The sequence below is a fragment of the Chelonia mydas genome, chromosome 1 (assembly GCF_015237465.2).
Source record: "Chelonia mydas isolate rCheMyd1 chromosome 1, rCheMyd1.pri.v2, whole genome shotgun sequence".
Taxonomy (NCBI): domain Eukaryota; kingdom Metazoa; phylum Chordata; order Testudines; family Cheloniidae; genus Chelonia; species Chelonia mydas.
In genome coordinates this window covers 195,705,296-195,725,465 of record NC_057849.1, presented here as the reverse complement: position 1 = coordinate 195,725,465, position 20,170 = coordinate 195,705,296, and the positions used below count along the sequence as shown (strand labels likewise).

The window sequence follows — 20,170 nt, the reverse complement described above, 5'->3', positions numbered from 1 at the left end:
GAAAGTGAAGAAGAAATGCTTACAGCAGCCAAGGTGGGAGATACAATGATTAGCCATGCCCTGGGTATCAATGATGCTAGAGAGAGAAGTATAAATATAGGTGTTCTTATAGCACTATCTAAATAAATGAGGCTGTGGATATCCCCGAACAATACTGTGTGTGCTAAAGATCTGAGACATGCAACTGTGTAACACTAAAATATTTTCAATTTCAATTACACCCAGGAACTGGAGTTGTTCTTTCCCTCAAGTGGAGGCCGTGGTCCAGCCAATAGTGCAAAATTTACAGACTGTACTTGTTGCATTATTAAGCCTCATGCTGTTAATGAAGGTGAGTAACATGGGCCTGATCACACTGACATTACTAATTTGGTAGAATAAAAGTTTGCAGGGTCAGGGTGTGTGTTTCACTACTGACTCAGAAGTGCTGTATAGCACAGTCGTGGCCTTTTAGATGGTTTTCTGCTGTGATTTCCATCCTCAAAAAGCAAATCATGTACATTGTTTGGATAAATTATATTTCAGAATAAGGAAAACAAAAACCAAATACAAATCTTAATGAAAGAGTGTCACTCATTCTGTAACAGCCATCTCAAATTGCCTCAAAGTCTTCATCTGAGGAGAAGGGTGCATTACACAGGAAACAGACTTATAATATTTCTCCTATATCTACTTGACATAACTATGGTATATGTAGTTTACAGTTCTTCCACTGTTTGTGTTTTATACTTTAATGGCAGTAGTTATGAAATTTGAATCCTATGGGAGAAGATATAGCCCCTGTTGAACAAAAAATACTTTATATTGTTCTTTGTAGCTCAATGAAAGCACATTGTGCCATCTGTGTTAGGGAATGCTATGTCTTTTCATCATATTCTTATTAGAAAAGCTTGATGTCCACACATAACCACAGATAGACAATTCCATATCATTCCCTAGCCTTCAAATGCAGGAGCAATGTTTATAGTATAATAATGCAGTGTTTTGGCTCTAAGGCCTATGTATGAAGAACTAATATGTGGGATATAGCAGAGATTTTCCCCAAGCAGTCTGCCGGGCACTGCAGTGTTTTAGGTAGCTCCTTTGTGAAAGTTGAAAGACACAGAGGAGGGGGCAGAAGTGGTCTCCAGGTCTCTCACTCAAGTGGGATAGCTGGAGAGCTTGCTGCAAACAATGGCTTTCCCAAGAAAGTATCTTGAAATTGCTGCTGCTAACTTCTTGCCCTTTATCTCTGTGAGGCCTTGCATAGCATCTGCTATTGAAAGCTTTGCTGTGCAGCCAAGACAGAGCAATTTGGCACCAGCAGCAGCCTGGGCTTTGATCATAGATAAGTTGGCACATTTACTATGGTAAATGTTTCAATGATGGCGAATAAAGTACATGGGAAAATTGTCAGACATCTGAAATTGAGTTTGAAATTACAAAATGAAGGGCCTGAACTGGGCTTTTTTAACTTTCACGCACAACTGTTATTTCCTAAAGTCATTCAAAACTATCTTTTAATGAGACATCAGGAGTCCCTTTCCAGCCCTCTTTTGAGTTGCTGTATCTCTTTCATAAATCTCCGCCCAGGTCCTTTTGCCCCGTTTCTTAGTCTCCATTCAGGCCTTTCTCTGTCGCTACTGGACAAATCTTGCCCCCATTTTCACCAATGTACAGGGCTCCATAAGCACTAGAATTGGGGTGGTTCCACTGGGTGTGGGTGGCAGGGAGGTATTTTGGGGTTGTACAGGATGAGTATGCACTTTAGTGTGAGTTGGAACCCAACTTTGCAGCCTGAAAGATACAAGGATTAGGCTACGGTTGAGCCAGTAGATCCATTCAACTTCTTTAGTCCTTTCCTTCCCATCATGAATGTTGGTAAGGCAGAAGCATAGCTGCTATACAGCTAAATTGAACAGCCTAAGAATATCTTCTCTGTGACTTCTCACCCATCCCTATGCGCTGGATTAGATAAATGGAATTACTTGACTTTAGACCAGGAAAACATATGAAAATGGTGGGATTTAATAACTATCTCCTTTGTAGCCTACTTAGGCTTTCCATTTCCTTTCTGTTCTCTCCTGTGTCACTTAGTGGTGCAAAAACCATAGATACTACAACCTAGAAAGTCATGAGATTTTAGAGGCAGGTTTGGGAAACCATCCAGAAGTTTAGGATTAGGCAGAAATTTGGACACGGCGGAGGGATGAGTTGCTCGTGCCATGGCGGAGCCACCTTATACGTTGAGTTTGGAATAGCTGAGCCAAAGCAACTCTGCTTCCATTGTGCAGCCTGAGAAGGAAGGAATCTTTCCTCACATGGCCCACGGGAACTCGCCCGCGCTCAGTCCACTTAACTGGGCCCATAGATGACTCGTGCCTCCTGATAGTGGGGGGCACAATCTAAAGAGGAGGGTATGTGACCGCCCCACATGTCTCTGCGCAGCGACCCCCTGCACCCAGCCCGGGGCCACCGCACCTGTTACGTCTGGGGGGAGGTGCCCTGTCCTCCTCCTGCTGTGCCTCCACACTGGCACATGTGGCTGCTTTCCCCTAGCAATTGGGCCTGGGCAGGGAATGAGACAAAGCCACTTCTCACACGCTGAAGCTGGCTGCTCTGGGTCGTTGACTCTGTGTGGTGCATTGGCTCCCTGAGAGAGAGCCCAGCTGGGGAGGTGGCGGCAATGGGCTTCCCCCTGTCCAGGTCCTGCTGCCAGGCTTAGTGGCCAAGCGAGCCGCAATCCCTTCTCCCATCAGCATGTTCCCAGCTTGCTCGGTCCCTGTTCCTGGCAGCTGGGCTCAGATGGGGGGGGGTGGCCCGCCACCACCACCTCCCCAGCCAGGATGTGTCTCAGGCAGCTGCAGCGCTGCACAGATTGGCGACCTGAAGCAGCCAGCATGAGAAGTGGCTGGTCCTGCCCCTTCTGCTCCCCACCTGGGAGTGGCTGTGGGGGGGAAGGCGCAGTGGGAGAAGGACAGAGTCAAGCAGAAATCTCAGGGGTGGGGAGAGGGCATTTGACCCCGCATGCTCCCCTATGTGTTGCCTATGACTGGTCCTGTGCCAGGCTGGACCCCCTGGGATGTCACCTGATGTGCTGGGACACCACTGAGTCAGACTATTCTGCCAGCCTGGGCCCCCTTTTACCTGGTCTTGCTGGGCTAGGCTCCCCAGCCTTTTCCAGCCAAGCACACAGGCAGGGCCACCCCCAGCTGCACAGAGAGACAGAGCTCTGCTCTGAGAAGGCTCAATTTAACGAGCTTGCCACAGCACCCAGATGTCCACCCCCTTTGGAGTAGAAGCCCAAAATTATAGGAAATTTGCCTCTTCACTCGATGTGGAGGAGAGTATGCACAACTTCTCCCTCCCCCCACACCCCTCATTAGAAATCACATCAACTGGGTTATACTGTAAATCAGAAATAAATGTATTAACTATTACAGGTGTATTTTAAGTAGTTAAGGAGGTAGAAGACAGAACAAGGCAGATTACTAAGAACATAAAACAGAGCATGCAAACTACACTTAATACATTAAAGAAACTGGTACCATGAAAGTTCTCACCCTAAATGTTGTTCTAATAATTTTCTTCACAGGCCAGACGCCCCTTCTAACGTGGGTCCAGTTCTTTACCCCAGTTCAGTCTTAGTTGTTTCTAACAGTCATCTTGGGTGGGGTAGCGGGGGGAGAACTGATGGCTTGGATTACCTCACTCCCCACCCTTAAATAGGATCTGCATAAGGCGGGAGTCCTTTGTTTCATAGTTTTACTCCCCCCACCACAGCTTCTCATGGAAAAGTACAGAATTCAAGATGGGTTTCAGTATCAGGTGACATGGTCACATACCTCTCTAGGGCCCCGTAGCCATTCTTCACAGGACGCTCAAGTTTACAGGAAGCCTAAGCTCTTTTACAATCCATTGTCTCTTGCCGCTGGGCCATCAGCACTGTCGGGCTTTTTCATTGTTGTACCTGAAGTGTAAGCAGGGGGCATCACTCAAAGTAATATAGTTGAAATATAGATACAGAGTAAATATTCCTAACTTCAGATACAGAAATGATACAGGCATACAATTGGATAATCACATTCAATAAATCATAACCTTTCCAATGATATCTCACAAGACCCATCTTGCATAAAGTATATCTGAGTTATGTCCTATTCATATCATATCATATAAGCATATTTTCATAAAGAATATGGAATGACATGTCAGAGGCCAAATCTCTGGGGAGCAGATTTAATTCTTCTAGGCCTGTCCTTTTATAGGCCTCCTTCCCCCTCCTCATGCAACCTTTCTTAGACGCTTTCTAGTCTTGGGTCTCGTTTCAAATAATACCAATATCACAGTGGCATCTCAGTTACCTTATATGCACAGACATAGTGTTTTGTATTACCTTGTATACTGTGATGAAAGAGCCTATTGTAAAGGGCTATGTGCCAGCACTAACGTTGCTATTGGGAGCCTTAACTCTGACTTTCCTGACTTCATTTTGCAATTAAGCTCTCAGCTTGAAAGTTGCATGAACTTTGGTTCCTAATAATTTTGCTGCTGTTAGATTAGCACGTTATCATGCTTTGTGATCTTCACTATCCCTTCAGTGTCTAAACATTTCCCCACTCACGCTATCACAGCAATGGGCTGGGAGAAGAGGGGGCAAGCAAACCACTGAAAGGGTTACTAGCAGGGCCGTCCCTACCCATACACAAAGTACGCAGCTGTGTAGGGCACCAAGAAATTTGGGGCACCAAATTTCCTGGTGCCTTACACAGCTGCATGATGCTCTAGCCCCTGCTCTGCCTCTTCCCCATGGCCCCTTCCCCTGAGGACTGCAGCAGGGGTCAGGCTCCCTGCACTCACCGGCGGGGGTAAGTAGAGCGACCCGGCCCCAGCCTCCTCCGCTCCCCTGGCTCCCAACTGCGCTGCTACCCCCCAAGCCTGGGAGCCAAGCAGGCTGGGGCCGGGTCACTCCACTTCCCACAGGAAGTGGCCAGCCCCCCCACGGAGGTCTGGGGCCCCACACAGACCCCCTCCCTTCCCATGGGGTATCAGAGCAGCAGAAGCTTTCAGACAGCAGTGAAAGATTGGATTTTGAGTTGTACAAGTTTTTAATCTAGAGCAACTAAAAATAAACCTTTTCAGTTTCCAGGCTTTGAACATGATTATCTAATTTCCATTAACATAATCAGCTCATTACATGTGTATAATTATGTGCAGTTGTACTAAAACACTTAAGTGCTTGAGCTTACAGAGAGCTTTCCATCTTCCCTTCCCCCGCGATCTTTGACTGAATTTATTATTTAAGATACGCTTTCTGATCCTATTTCCAATTGATTTTTTTTCTGCAGACTCCATATCATGATAGATCATTGCAGAAAAATGGCACACTTAGCCCTGTGCTGGAAGACACAGCCTAGTTTAACCATGACTGAGCCAGGGAGCTTTTCTGTGAGCTAAGTGGCTATCCGAGTCCTGAATCTAATCTCTAGTTTGCACCCAGTTAATTTTAGGACACAGTCCTTTTTTAGAAGCGGACTCTGATTACAGTAGATCATTTATAGGGCTCCTATCCAATGACAAAGCAGTGGAAAATCACTGTTGCTTTTATCTCCGGACTCACTGATCCACTCCTGACTGGAATAAAGAAACATCTGTTGCTAGGCAGCCAAAGCACCAGAACTTAGCAACAGTAGTACCTGCAGCAGGAACATGACGCAGTGATCAAAGGCATGTGATATGTAGTGCGAGTGAGAGCTCTGTAAATGTCTGCCAGGATGGAGAGAAACCCTAGGGGCCAGATAAAGGGATGACTGGGAGCTAGCTGAAGTTTAACTTCAGCCGGCAAGAGTGATAGAAACATATAACACTTGGAGTGTGGAGTAGAGATGTGGGTTTGGGGGATAGTATCATGATCCACAAAAGGATGAGTGTATCATGACATGTCTTTTAAAAAAGCAAAATACTCACTAGTTTCAGTCTACTGTCAGCAGAATACTCTGCCTGATATAGGATCAGAGCTCGGGTCCCTGGGCTCCCAGTTTGGGAGTGCCTTGAAGGCAGTGTATTCTGGCCTTGGAGGACAGAGAGTGCCTTGCATCATTCTAGCAACCCCCTACCCCTGGCTGAAGCAAAGAACTACTTTGGCTAATGGGGTGAACTGGAGGGTTGGAAGGACCATCACCATGATTCAGTGTTTTGAGAGAGATGGTGAGGTGGTGGTGGTGTGTTTGGATTCTGCAGAGGGCTTATAGAAACATCCCATTTTCTCCTCATAGAAGTGAGGCTAGAGGAAGGACAGAGTACATGGTGGCTTTCTAGGAAGCTATGTTGTTTATGTAATTGTGCCAGCATAGGAAATAGCCATTTCAATGGGGCAATAGGGATTCCGAGAGATTCACCATCCTCTAAAGTCCCAAAGATTTCTCCATTCTTTTAAAATATGTCCTGCCTTCTCCCCAGGCCGCCTCCTCAGCCAGACGGATGGTAATTAGTATAAATTCTTCAATCTCCTGGTTAGGATTATGGGGCACTGTTTAACGATAAGGTGTTTCTTGCATGTGTCTTTCCCCGTCTCCACTCTGTGCTTGGAGCCTCTGCCAGTTCAGGCATGAGAGAACAAGTGACAAACACTAGCTCAAGTTTCTCCTGCTCAGAAGTTCCCCAGTGTCATGAGATATCAGTGTGGTCCTGACAAAGCTGATGAAAGTTCCTTTTGAGCCACTGGATTTCCTGAGTGAGCTCAGATTTCTTATATGGAAGATCATTTCCTGGTGGCAGTTTTTTATTGTATAGAGTAAGTTTCAGGTTCCACCTTCTACCAAATTTTACAAAGATAAGATAGTGCCACAGGCTTGGCCAAGTTTCATTCCAAAAGTAGTGGCAGTTTTCCACCTTAATACAATACGTGTTCTGCCAATGCTTTTTCTCATGCCTCATGGCCATTCCTTTTCTTCACACTTCATGTGGAACGGCTTTCATCCGGAAGGGATTAAAGCTCTTTAGAGGCTATCTCCTCTCTGAAGCCAAAGTGGGTTCCTCTAGTTCTGACTTGACACACATTGGCAGGAGATAGTGTGTGGGAAGATTCACTATTACTGGCCATGCTGTACTTCAACAGTGATGAAAGAGCCCTTCAGTTTTCAGGGTTGTTGATGCATCAGCTTTTATCTACACACTGGAAAATTAAAAATGAAAAGTTCATGAAGATAAGAGACCAAATTTGTACAATGTCTTCTATAGTTAAAGAACAAGTTATTAAGAAATACAAAATTTAATCAGGAGTCAGTCAGGGCTAAGAAGCAAGGGAAAAATGTTGTGTTGAAAATACTTCCTCTGTTCTATGGAATGGTACACAAACAACAATCTGTGTAGGGATCCACCAGGGAGTTTGTTAGACAGAACTGTGGCAGTGTCGGGAAGTAACATTAATCACCATTTAAGTAGAGGCCAAGACAATTGGGATCAAAGCCTGGAAATGTTGCATAAATGATAGATATGTCATGATGTTCCAGGAACAGAACTGGATGAAAATGCATGGCCAAGTTCTTTAAAGAATTGTTAAATTTGATTATGATTGCAGGAAAGTTGTATTATTAATACTTAGTGGATGTTAAAAGTAAATGCAATCTCCTAGGCACTTTCCAAATGTCCAGGAAGGATGGTCCTTGCTTCAAGAAGCTCTCAAGCTAAGCATGGATAGAATAGATAAAGGTTAGGGGGGAAGAGCAAATAAGTCCCAGTAGAAAAATCAATTAATGCCCCCCAACTAAGAGCTTTGGTTTTTGTAGTGCCATGATATCGACTTTCAAGGAAGTATATAATCTTGAACCTTGGCCAAAAAGGTGTAACAGCAGCACCTAAGCCAGTGCAATCAGTAAAAAGCAGGATTCTGAATGTTGCTGTTCTGAATGGGTTCGGGGTGGGGTGGGGAGGGGGAGTGAATTGAAAGATCAGGGTTTTATAGCTACTGTAACTTAGCCATATTTCTGATAGGAATAGTGCTGTGTATATTACTGTATAATAGAGTAGACTTGAATTTTTTTCATGTATTTTGTGAAATGTAGCCTAGTTATATTTTGCTATAGGAACCAGAATTTGGAATTTTCTTACTGTCCTTGTTAAAAAATCTTATGCTTACTATTTCATAAACACAATATTTTTAATCTAACTTCTTTGCAAAGGGACAAGAAAAAAAAAGATAGTGAGAAAATAAAAACTTAAATTTGGTGGTTAAAATGTTGCTGATTTTATTTGACTATGTAAGTCAATTCAAGTTTTGCATACTCTGGGCTGGTCAATACTAACACTAAGTCAACCTAAGTTACGCTACTTCAGTAAATTATGTAACTGAAGTCAGTGTAATTTAGGTTGACTTATAGTGGTGTCTACACCACGCTATGTCGATGATTGACGATCTCCTGTCAACATAGTTTCAACGTCTCGGGGAGGTGGAGTGCAGACATCAACGGGAGTGCTCATCCATCAGCTTAGCGTGTCTTCACCAGACCTGCTAAATCGACACCGCTGCATTGATCGCAGCAGTGCCAATTTAGCCAGTAGTGTAGACATGGCCTCAGATTCCAAGGCCAGAGGGAACCACTTGGGCAATGCTTCAGACTGCAGTGTCTAACAGACACCAAGGAGAAACTCCTGCCCCCTTTTAGTCAAACCATGGCTCCATTGAAGTCAATGGTGTTTTGTCTTTGACTTCTTTGGGGTTAGGATTTCAGCCCAGAACTTTAAACCCAGAAATGCCAAGGGTTTAGAAAATCATTCAATCATACAAATGTACGACTGGAAGGGACTTTGACAGATCATCTAGTCCAGTCCCCTGCACTAAGGCAGGACTAAGTATTGTCTACACCAGTGTGTCTCAACCTTTCCAGACTACTGTACCCCTGTCAATAGTCTGATTTGTCTTGTGTACCCACAAGTTTCACCTCACTTAAAAACTTACAAAATCAGACATAAAAATACAAAAGTGTCACAGCACAAATTACTGAAAAAATGCTTGTTTTCTCATTTTTACCATATAATTGTAAAATAAATCAATTGGAATATAAATATTGTACTTACATTTCAGTATATAGAGTGGTATAAATAAATCATTGCCTATGAAACTTTAGTTTGCTAGTGCTTTTTATGTAGCCTGTTGTAAAACCAGGCAAATATCTAGAGGAGTTGATTTTCCCCTTGGAAGACCTCTCAGTACCCCCAGGGGTACACGTATCCCTGGTTGAGAACTACTGGTCTATACCATCCTTGACAAGTGTTTGTTCAACCTGTTCTTAAAAGCCTCCAGTGACTGAGATTCCACAATCTCCCTACATAATTTGTTCTAGTACTTAACTACCCTGATGGTTAGGAATTTTTCCCTAATGTCTGACCTAAATCTCTCTTGCTGCAATTTAAGCCCATTGCTTCTTGTCCTGTCCTAAGTGGTTAAGGAGAACAGTTTATCACTGCGACGGGTTTCCACAGAGTGCAACCTGGAACTGGGGTGCCACTAAGCCCTCGGTCTGTCTAGCCTGGGCTCCCTCTCACACTGTGCTACTGTGACAAGCTGCAAAACCCTCTAAGCTTTCACTTTCAGTAGCATTCACACAGGCACAGACACACCCAGCTGCAATTATGTGCAGGCTTTGGCCCGCCACTGCATGAACCAACAAGGAATGCTTAACCGGTGGGGGATAAGCTTCTCCTAAAGCCTATTTTTTTTCCTAATAGTCCATAACCTTGAATAGGCCCTACACAGCCCACCATCCAGACTGGAAGCATTTTGTCTCGTGGGTGTCACCCAGGTGTGACTACATGTGAAATACAGATACATAGTCAATATTCATAAATTCAGATAAAAAAAGAAGCATGCATACAAATAGGATCATCATATTCAACAAATCATAACTTTTCCAATGACACCTCACATGACCCATCTTGTACAAAATGCATCATCATTATGCCATAACTATATCATCATAATATTACTATGAAAAATATGGGGTGCAGTGTCACAATCACTTTCCTCTTTATAACAACCTTTTACATACGTAAAGATTGTTGTCATGTCCCCCCTCAGTCTTCTCTTCTCCAGGCTAAACAAACCCAATTTTTTTTTCAGTCTTTCTTTGTAGGTCATGTTTTCTAGACCTCTACTCATTTTTCTTGTTCTCCTCTGGAACTTCTCCAGTATGTCCACGTCGTACATGAAGTGTGCTGCTCAGAACTGGACAGTATTCCAGCTGAGGTCTTATCAGTACTCTGTAGAGCGGAAGAATTACTTCTCGTGCCTTGCTTACAACACTCCTGCTAATACATCCCAGAATTATGTTTGCTTTTTTCTTAATGGTATCTCATTTTTGACTCCTTTTTAGTATGTGATCCTCTGTAACCCCCAGGTCCTTTTCTGCAGTACTTCTTTCTTGGCAGTCACTTACCATTTTGTATTTGTGCAATTGATTATTCCTTCCTATGTGTAGTATTTTGCATTAATCCTTATTGAATTTCAGCCTATTAATTTCAGACCATTTCTCCAGTTTGTCAAGATCACTTTGAATTCTAACCCTGTTCTCCAAACCACTTGCTACCCCCTCCCAGCTTGGTATCATCTGCAAACTTTATAAGTGTACTCTCTAGATCAGTGGTTCTCAACTAGGGGTCCGGGGCCCACTGGGGGACCGCAAGCAGGTTTTAGGGGGTCCGCCAAGCAGGGCTGACATTAGACCTGCTTGGGCCCAGGGCAGAAAGCCAAAGCCCCCACAACCTGGGGCTGAAGCCCGGAGCTCTAAGTCCCGCCACCCAGCCGAAGCTGAAGCCTGAGCAACTTAGCTTCGTAGGACCCCCTGTGGCATTGGGCACCGGGCAGTTGCCCTGCTTCCTAACCCCTAACGCTGGCCCTGGCTTTTATATGCAGAAAAACAGTTGTTGTGGCACAGGTGGGCTGTGGAGTTTTTATAGCATGGTGGGGCGGGCCTCAGAAAGAAAAAGATTGAAAACCCCTGCTCTACACCATTATCTAAATATTTAATGAAGATATTGAACAAAACTCGATAGATCATCAAACCAGCTCGTTTCCTGATGGAACTAGGGATTTCATGGGACCTATCCAAATGAATGGCTTGAATAAGGGGTGAATCTACAGGGGTGAAAGCCATAGAGTAGTGAAGGTCCAGAGCTCTAAAGGACTATCTGAAGTTTGAGTGGGAAGCCACATAGAGCCGAGCTCCCATACTTATATCAGATTTTGTTCTTTAAAAAAAAAAAAAAAAAAAGAGGAAAAGAGCAGGAAATTCTTGTTTGTTTCCTATATTAATTAACCCCTGTCCTTTGTCTGTGTGCATAACAATAGGTCTTTTATAGCATGATTATGCAATGCTGGGCACGGGAATGATGTGGATCACTTGCTAAGCTGTGTGGAAGAAAACAATATACATTTTAATCTGACTAAATGTAAAGTGATGTGTAGGCCATACTTACAGGATCTGGGACCCTATCCTGGGAAGCAGTGACTCTGAAAAAGATTTGGCGTCATGCTTGATAATCAGCTGACATGAGCTCTCAGTGTGATAATGCAATCTTTGGATGTACAAACGGGGGAATCTTGAGTAGTGGTAGGGAGATTATATTACCTCTGTATTTGGTACTGGTGCGACAACTCCTGGAATACGTTGTCTAGTTCTGGTGTCCGCAGTTAACGAATGATGTTGATAAATAGGAGAGGATTCAGAGGAGAGCCGCAAGAATGATTAAGGGATTGAAAAATATGCCTTATAGTGTTAAACTCAAAAAGCTCAATCTGTTAAATTTAACAAAATGACAGTTAAGAAGTGACCTGATCAGTCTAAAAGTATCTAAATGCAGAACAAAAAATTGATAATAAAGGACTTTTTAGTCTAGCAGACAAAGTTCTAAAGATCCAGTGGTTAGAAGTTGAACCTAGACCTATTCAGATTAGAAATAAAGTGCAAGTTTTTAACAGTGAGGATAATAAACCACTGGAACAATTTACAGGAAGTGGTGGATTCTCCATCAGTGGCAATTTTTAAATCAATTTTAAAATCTGTTTTTCAAACAGATATGCTTTAGTTCAACAACAGCTATTAGACTTGAAGCAATAATTAATTCAGGGAAGTCTATGGCCTATGTTATAGAGGTCAGACTAGATGATCACAATGGTTCCTTGTGGCTTTATAATCTATGAGGTAGTCTTCAACTAAGAATGCAATCTAATAGAAAACAAAGCGAGCAGAATCTCTCTCCCACATTGCAGAAGATGCTCTGTAATAAGGTGACATCAGTTCACCTTTGGTCTATTTTGAATAGACAATAAATCATAAGAGGGACATCAACAAAACGTTCTCACTTAATTTTATGTATTAAATAATTACTTAATGTTTTACACATTTATAGCACTGTATATTAAGTAATCTTGCTAACACAGTGAGGCAGGTAAACGTTATCGTCATTTAATAGATGGGCAAACTTAAGCAGAAAGTGCTTTTTATTTTTATTTTGAGTAGTTCGCTACTACTAAGACAAGTATAACTCAGATAGAAACAACACAGAGGACAACAACTGAATCTCAAGCATGTGCAGAAATATGGTCTGTGAAGGAAGCGTAGAGAGGGGTTCGCAAATGAAGTAAAAAGAACAATGGGTGTTAGCATACACACTGTAACAAGAGTGATCAGGTAAGGTGAGCTATTACCAGCAGGATGCGGGGGTGGGGGGGACAAAAAAACCCCAACCTTTTGTAGTGATAATCAAGGTGGGCCATTTCCAGCAGTTGACAAGAACATGTGAGGAACACTAGGAGGTGCTGTCATCATCATGAATAGGTCGGAATATGAACAAGAGGCTGCTAGGCAGCTCTCCAACACCACTTTCTACAAGCCATTACCCTCTGATCCCACAGAGGGTTACCAAACGAAACTACACCATCTGTTCAAGAAACTCCTTGAAAAAGCGCAAGAGCAAATCCGCACAGACACACCCCTAGAACCCCGACCAGGGGTATTCTGTCTGCTACCCAAGATTCATAAACCTGGAAATCCTGGACGCCCCATCATCTCAGGCATTGGCACCCTGACAGAAGGATTGTCTGGCTATGTAGACTCCCTCCTCTGGCCCTATGCTACCAGCACTCCCAGCTATCTTTGAGACACCACTGACTTCCTAAGGAAACTACAATCCTTCGGTGATCTTCCTGAAAACACCATCCTCGCCAATATGGATGTAGAAGCCCTCTACACCAACATTCCACACAAAGATGGACTACAAACCATCAGAAACAGTATCCCGAATAATGTCACGGCAAACCTGGTGGCTGAACTTTGTGACTTTGTCTTCACCCATAACTATTTCACATTTGGGGGACAATGTATACCTTCAAATAAGCGGCACTGCTATAGGTACCCGCATGGCCCCACAGTATGCCAACATTTTTATGGCTGACCTAGAACAATGCTTCCTCAGCTCTCGTCCCCTAATGCCCCTACTCTACTTGCGCTATATTGATGACATCTTCATCATCTGGACCCATGGAAAAGAAGCCCTTGAGGAATTCCACCATGATTTCAACAATTTCCATCCCACCATCAACCTCAGCCTGGACCAGTCCACACAAGAGATCCACTTCCTGGACACTACAGTGGTAATAAGCGATGGTCACACAAACACCACCCTATACCAGAAACCTACTGACCGCTATGCTTACCTACATGCCGCCAGCTTTCACCCTGACCACACCACACGATCCATTGTCTACAGCCAAGCTCTACGATACAACCGCATTTGCTCCAACCCCTCAGACAGAGACAAACACCTACAAGATCTCTATCAAGTGTTCTTACAACTACAATACCCACCTGCTGAAGTGAAGAAACAGATTGACAGAGCCAGAAGAATACCCAGAAGTTACTTACTACAGGACAGGCCCAACAAAGAAAATAACAGAACGCCACTAACCATCACCTTCAGCCCCCAACTAAAAGCTCTCCAACGCGTCATCAAGGATCTACAACCTATCCTGAAGGACGACCCATCACTCTCACAGATCTTGGGAGACAGGCCAGTCCTTGCTTACAGACAGCCTCCCAACCTGAAGCAAATGCTCACCAGCAACCACACACCACACAACAAAACCACTAACCCAGGAACCTGTCCTTGCAACAAAGCCCATTGCCAACTGTGTCCCCATATCTATTCAGGGGACACCATCATAGGGCCTAATCACATCAGCTACGCTATCAGAGGCTCGTTCACCTGCACATCTACCAATGTGATATATGCCATCATGTGCCAGCAATGCCCCTCTGTACATGTACATTGGTCAAACTGGACAGTCTCTACATAAAAGAATAAATGGACACAAATCAGACGTCAAGAATTATAACATTCAAAAACCAGTTGGAGAACACTTCAGTCTCTTTGGTCACTCGATTGCAGACCTAAAAGTGACAATACTTCAACAAAAAAACTTCAAAACCAGACTCCAATGAGAGACTGCTGAATTGGAATTAATTTGCAAACTGGACACAATTAACTTAGGCTTGAGTAAAGGCTGGGCATGGATGGGTCATTGCACAACGTAAAACTATTTCCCCACGTTTATTCCCCCTCCCCCCCGTTCCCCACATGTTCTTGTCAACTGCTGGAAATGGCCCACCTTGATTATCACTACAAAGGGCGGTGGGTCATCCCTCCCCCCCCCCCCGGCTGGTAATAGCTCACCTTACCTGATCACTCTTGTTACAGTGTGTATGGTAACACCCATTGTTTCATGTTCTCTGTGTATATAAAATCTCCCCACTGTATTTTCTACTGCATGCATCCGATGAAGTGAGCTGTAGCTCACGAAAGCTTATGCTCAAATAAATTTGTTAGCTCTAAGGTGCCACAAGTACTCCTTTTCTTTTTGCGGATACAGACTAACACGGCTGCTACTCTGAAACCAGCAAATGAAGTAGGTTTTTAAAGAGGATTTTGGAGGATGAGAGAGGGGCACTTAATCTGTTACAGTGCTTGTCAAGGTTCCTTCCCCACTCTGAACTCTAGGGTACAGATGTGGGGACCTGCATGAAAACCTCCTAAGCTTACTTTTACCAGCTTAGGTTAAAACTTCCCCAAGGTACAAACTATTTTACCTTTTGCCCTTGGACTTTATCGCTGCCACCACCAAAAGTCTAACAAGTATATAATTGGGAAAGAGCCCATTTGGAAACGTCTTTCCCCCCAAAATTCTCCCAACCCTTACACTCCCTTTCCTGGGGAAGACTTGATAAAAATCCTCACCAATTTGCATAGGTGACCACAGACCCAAACCTTTGGATCTTAAGAACAATGAAAAAGCAATCAGATTCTTAAAAGAAGAATTTTAATAGAAGAAAAAGTAAAAAGAATCACCTCTGTAAAATCAGGATGGTAAATACCTTACAGGGTAATCAGATTCAAAACATAGAGAATCCCTCTAGGCAAAACCTTAAGTTACCAAAAGACACAAAAACAGGAATCTATATTCCATTCAGCACAGCTTATTTTCTCAGCCATTTAAAGGAATCAGAATCTAACACATATCTAGCTAGATTACTTACTAAATTCTAAGACTCCATTCCTGTTCTGTCCCCTGCAAAAGCATCACACAGACAGAGAGAGAGGCCTTGTTTCTCCCTCCCCCCAGCTTTTGAAGTATCTTGTCTCCTCATTGGTCATTTTGGTCAGGTGCCAGCGAGGTTATCCTAGCTTCTTAACCCTTTACAGGTGAAAGGGTTTTTCCTCTGGCCAGGAGGGATTTTAAAGGTGTTTACCCTTCACTTTATATTTATGACAGTGCTGTATCAAAATGAGAGCAAGATTGTACACTTGACTGCAAGGAAATATGCAGTAATCTCGTCATATTTCATAGATGTGTCATATATTGAAAAAGAGATAAGCCACCACTGCGAAAATATCCAATTTTCATTGGCTTGTGACAATTCTGCCTTTATTAACATAGTAGAAATAAAATGGCTTGCATAATTGGTCAAAGGAAAATGAAGATGCAATTGGAAAGGATATTCCTATGACTATACAGAGAACCAAGCCTCAGTACGTTTTCGCCCAAGGAAAAAATGCTGCAATAATGTGAGAGCATTGTATGCTATTTCAAAACTGTTTTTCTTCAAAGAAGGAAAACCATGCAGTCCTCATTAGGATTAGGTATATGCCAAATTAAAAAAGCTTTTTGAGTTTTCAGTGTGAGAAAATGTGTCTGGAAAATATTTTTAAATAAGCACTTTTTAAAAAAATATTCAGATAACTCAAAACTGGCTGAATGGATTGTTCTGAAATTTTTTCTGCCACCCAAGAAAAAAAATCATTTCTGGATTCAGACTAAGTGCAAGAAATTTTCTGCCCAGAATATATTTTCCACAAATAAGTGTGTATTATGAATAGGTCAGTGGCAACTACATTGTGAACTGATCTAATCCTAGAAACCTAGGTGCTATGATAATCTTAATAATAACAATAATAATCAGAGTCAGAATTCCTGTACTGTGTGGCTTAAGCCATGTAGATGGGAGTGTATGGAAAGGTCCGTGAGGAACTCAAAGTATTCAGCAATTTAAAAATCAAGAAATATTTGTTGGAAAATAGCAACCGAAAGAAAATGGAAGTGGGATTAATACAAATCCGTGCAGGTGTTGTAAATCAGTACCTCAGGTAATTTGAGACTTGCCTGTAGATATTTCCACTTTCAAGACAGGACAGTGCTGCTGAGTTTTTGAAGCCATCTAGAAAAGCTGTGCTGTTTAGGGTCTTGTAAGTGACCCCTCACAGATCTGAACATTTATGTCCAAGTCTGTGAAAGAGATGAGCCATCTCAATTGCTTCAGTCCCTTTTTTCTGCAGTTACCTGTGGACATAAGGATCCATTGCTCTATGCTTGGAGTATTTTGTTTGGCTTTTAGGCCAAACCTGTGTTCTTTCTAGATTACTTGTTTTAGTAATTTAGTCTTAATAGCTCAGGGTAGATGTTCATTATTAGGTTGGTTCTGAAGGACAAGAGTTACTGATGAGCAACCCTTCTCTTCTTTTTCTAAATACTAAGTGAGCCAGACATTAGAGCAAAGAATTCAATCTGCGCTTCTCTCTAAGTTTTTACAGCTTTTTTGAGTGGGCAGAGGGAGGAGGAATTTGGAAGGCAGATATATTTCAAAGCATTGTAACTGATCTTGCGGTCTTAGCCACTCCTTGCTGAAACTCAAAATATCCATATTCTGGCATAATATGGCATAATAAAGTGCCATTTATCGTCAAGGTTTTGATTATAATTGACCTAATGTAATGTAGAGAATACTGGTTTCATCCTCAGTGAAGATTAATGTCTTTAGTATATGTGAGGGAAAAAGTCTTTAAAATAAAAATCTTTTAAGCCGGGACATTGAGAATGAATTAATGTTTATATAGCACTTTGGGATTTTCAGGTGCAAGACATTAGAGAAGAGGACATGTAGCTCTTTTTAAACAGAGGTGCCAAGAGTGATCCTGGGAATTACAGACTAGTGAGCCTTACTTCATTACCAGCAAAACTGATTGAAACAATTTTAAAAAAACCAAACACCTAGATGATCAGAACATGATCAAGACTAACCCCTGTGACTTCTGCTAAGGAAAATTTTGCTTCATTCATCTATTAAATCCTTTAAATATGCCTCTTGTGAAGGTGAATAAAACAGAACCAGCTGACATAATTCATCAGCACTTCCAAAAACACTGGGACAAAGTCCTTCTCAAGAGGCTACTAGGCCGCTTGGTTTAGCGAAGCATGGCATGTGCTTAAATCTATGCTTGTGTTTAGTTTAACTGCTTTGCTGGAAAATAATGGACTTAAGTGTGTATTTTACATTAAGTATCCGCTTTAACTGGCTTTTTCTAATCTGGGCCAAAATTACGGGGTGAGAGGCAAAATATTGGATTAGAAATTGGCTAAGAGACAGAAAGCAAAGACTATGGATAAAGTGTTAATTTTTACCATAGCAAGAGATGAACAGGTGTGTCACAAGGATCTCTACTAAGAGCAGTGTTTATAATATATTTATTAATGATCTGGAAAAATGGGTGAACAATGAGCTGGCAAAATTTGCAGAGGATACAAAAGTATTTAGGGCAGTGAAGACCAGAAAAACCTGTGAGGAACTTCAGCGAGACCTAACAAAGCTAGGTCAATTGACAGCACAACAGCTGATGAGATTCATTATTGACAAATGCAAAGTAATACATTGAATAAAGTAAGGTGAATGAGTAATTCAAATTATTCCTTCCAATGTGTAACCTGTGGGAAGATACTTGGGTTTCATTTTGTGCACAGCTCAATGAAGTTCTCTGTTCAGTGAGCAGTAGCATTCAAATCTGCAAATAAAATGTTAGGATGCATAAAGAATAGGATGAAAAATAATATATGTATATATAATATTGACTGTATTAGAATACCATTATATACACTAATAGTGTATCCTCACCTTGAATACTGTGTTCAGTTCTGTTCACCCTATCTCAAAAAAGTTATCACAAAAGAGATTGAAAAGATTGGGACTATTTACTTTAGAGAGGAGTAAGAAGGAACATCATAAAGGTACACATATGAATGAATGGCAGAGAGAAGGTAGACCAGGCTTTTCTGTCCCACTTTCTCCTAATACAAGAACAAGGGCATGTTCAATGAAAAGGAAACCCAGAAATCGCAGTCTGTCTCTCTGGCATTTCCTTGTTGGGGTCCGTAGTTGTCAGTGCAAGTTCAGCATGGCTAAAACACAGCTCTCAGTTTTCCCCCTCCAAGTGTCCCCCCATGTCCTTTCTCAATCAATGTGGACAACATCACCATCCTGCTGGTAACTCAGGCCCATAACCTGGGCATCCTCTACACACACATCTGCAAATCTACCTCATTATCCTCCTTCAGATCCCTCCTCAAAACTTTCCTTTTCTATGATGCTTACAAAAAAACTTGACAATGGTTAGGTCACTGGTGTGTTGAGATCACTGGCGCTCATCCTGACCAGTATTGTCTCATTGTTGCCTTATACTCTGCATTCAGTAAGTCCGTATCTATCTGTTGCCTCTAGTCTTATACTTTAGATTGTAAGCTCTTTGGTGCAGGGACGATCCTTGTTTTGTGTTTGCACAGTGAGCACAGTGGAATCCTGATCCATGAGTGGGGCTTCTAGACTCTACAGCAATATAAATAATAATAAAGGAAATACTTTCATACAATATACAATTAGCCTGTGGAATTCATAGCCTCAGGTAAGCATTGAGGCCAAGATCTTAGCAAGAGTAAGAAAAAAGTGTATATTTATAATAATAAGACGACTATGCAGTTATATTAGTAAGAATTAAGGAAACATCCAGAAGTTTGGAAGGGATAGAAAACCTCAGTCTTCAGGATAGAAACTGACCACAGCTGATATGAGTTAGGAAGAAATGTCCCTGTCATGGGGTCCATTCACTGCAGGTGGCATTGCCTCCTGGAAGTTCTGGGCATTAGCTCTGCCAGGCCAGTGCCCTCCTCTGGTGGTGTCTCCCCTGTCATCTTCTCGCTCCAGGAAACGCAGCCTCCTCTTTGTGACTCTGCCCTCTTGTCAGATCACTCACCATTCCCCCCCTTCTGGGGTACAGTCTGTCAAAGTCTCCGTCACTCCCACAGCGACCCAAGCAGTCTTCCAGTTCACTGCCCCGCCAGTGCCACTTCCTCAGTGGCAGGTAGGGGAACTCAGGCCTGCCCTCTACTCTGGGTTCCAACCCAGGGATCCTACAATACACAGTCAACGTCTGTGCAGTCCCCAGCCTTGCTGCTTATCCCTGGGCTACTTCCTACCCCGCGTGCAACAGGCTCTCTTCTCCACCCAGCTCTCTTCAGGGTACACCCTTCCCGAAGGGCCAGGCCTCCAGGGTCCTACACTTTCCCCAGGTTCCCTCCTTCCCTCTCTACTAATCAGAGGGTGACTACAAACTTCTTTCTGGCCACCCTTGCTGCTGCCAGCTTCCTGGGTTTATACTAGACCAGCCCACCTCTGCTCAGGTGAGCTTCCTCCTAATGAGGGTTTTCTTTCCACCCTTCATTCCTCCCCCCCCACCCCTTACAGCCTAATTGGTTGATTGGGCCTACTTGAGCCCTCTCAGAGCCAGTATGAGGACTACACCCCATCACAGTCCCCAT

The 20,170-nt window shown here is 42.8% G+C and overlaps 1 protein-coding gene across 7 annotated transcripts in view; it reads left to right on the top strand.

The window, feature by feature from the left end:
- Nucleotides 1-20,170, top strand: part of NME7 (NME/NM23 family member 7) — a 155,924-nt gene that overhangs the window by 68,434 nt on the left and 67,320 nt on the right. For all 7 annotated transcript variants that reach the window (XM_043538626.1, XM_037908768.2, XM_037908779.2 and 4 more), the window contains one exon: nucleotides 226-331. In XM_043538626.1, coding sequence (XP_043394561.1) covers nucleotides 226-331 — 106 coding nt within the window. The remainder of the gene's footprint in view (nucleotides 1-225; nucleotides 332-20,170) is intronic.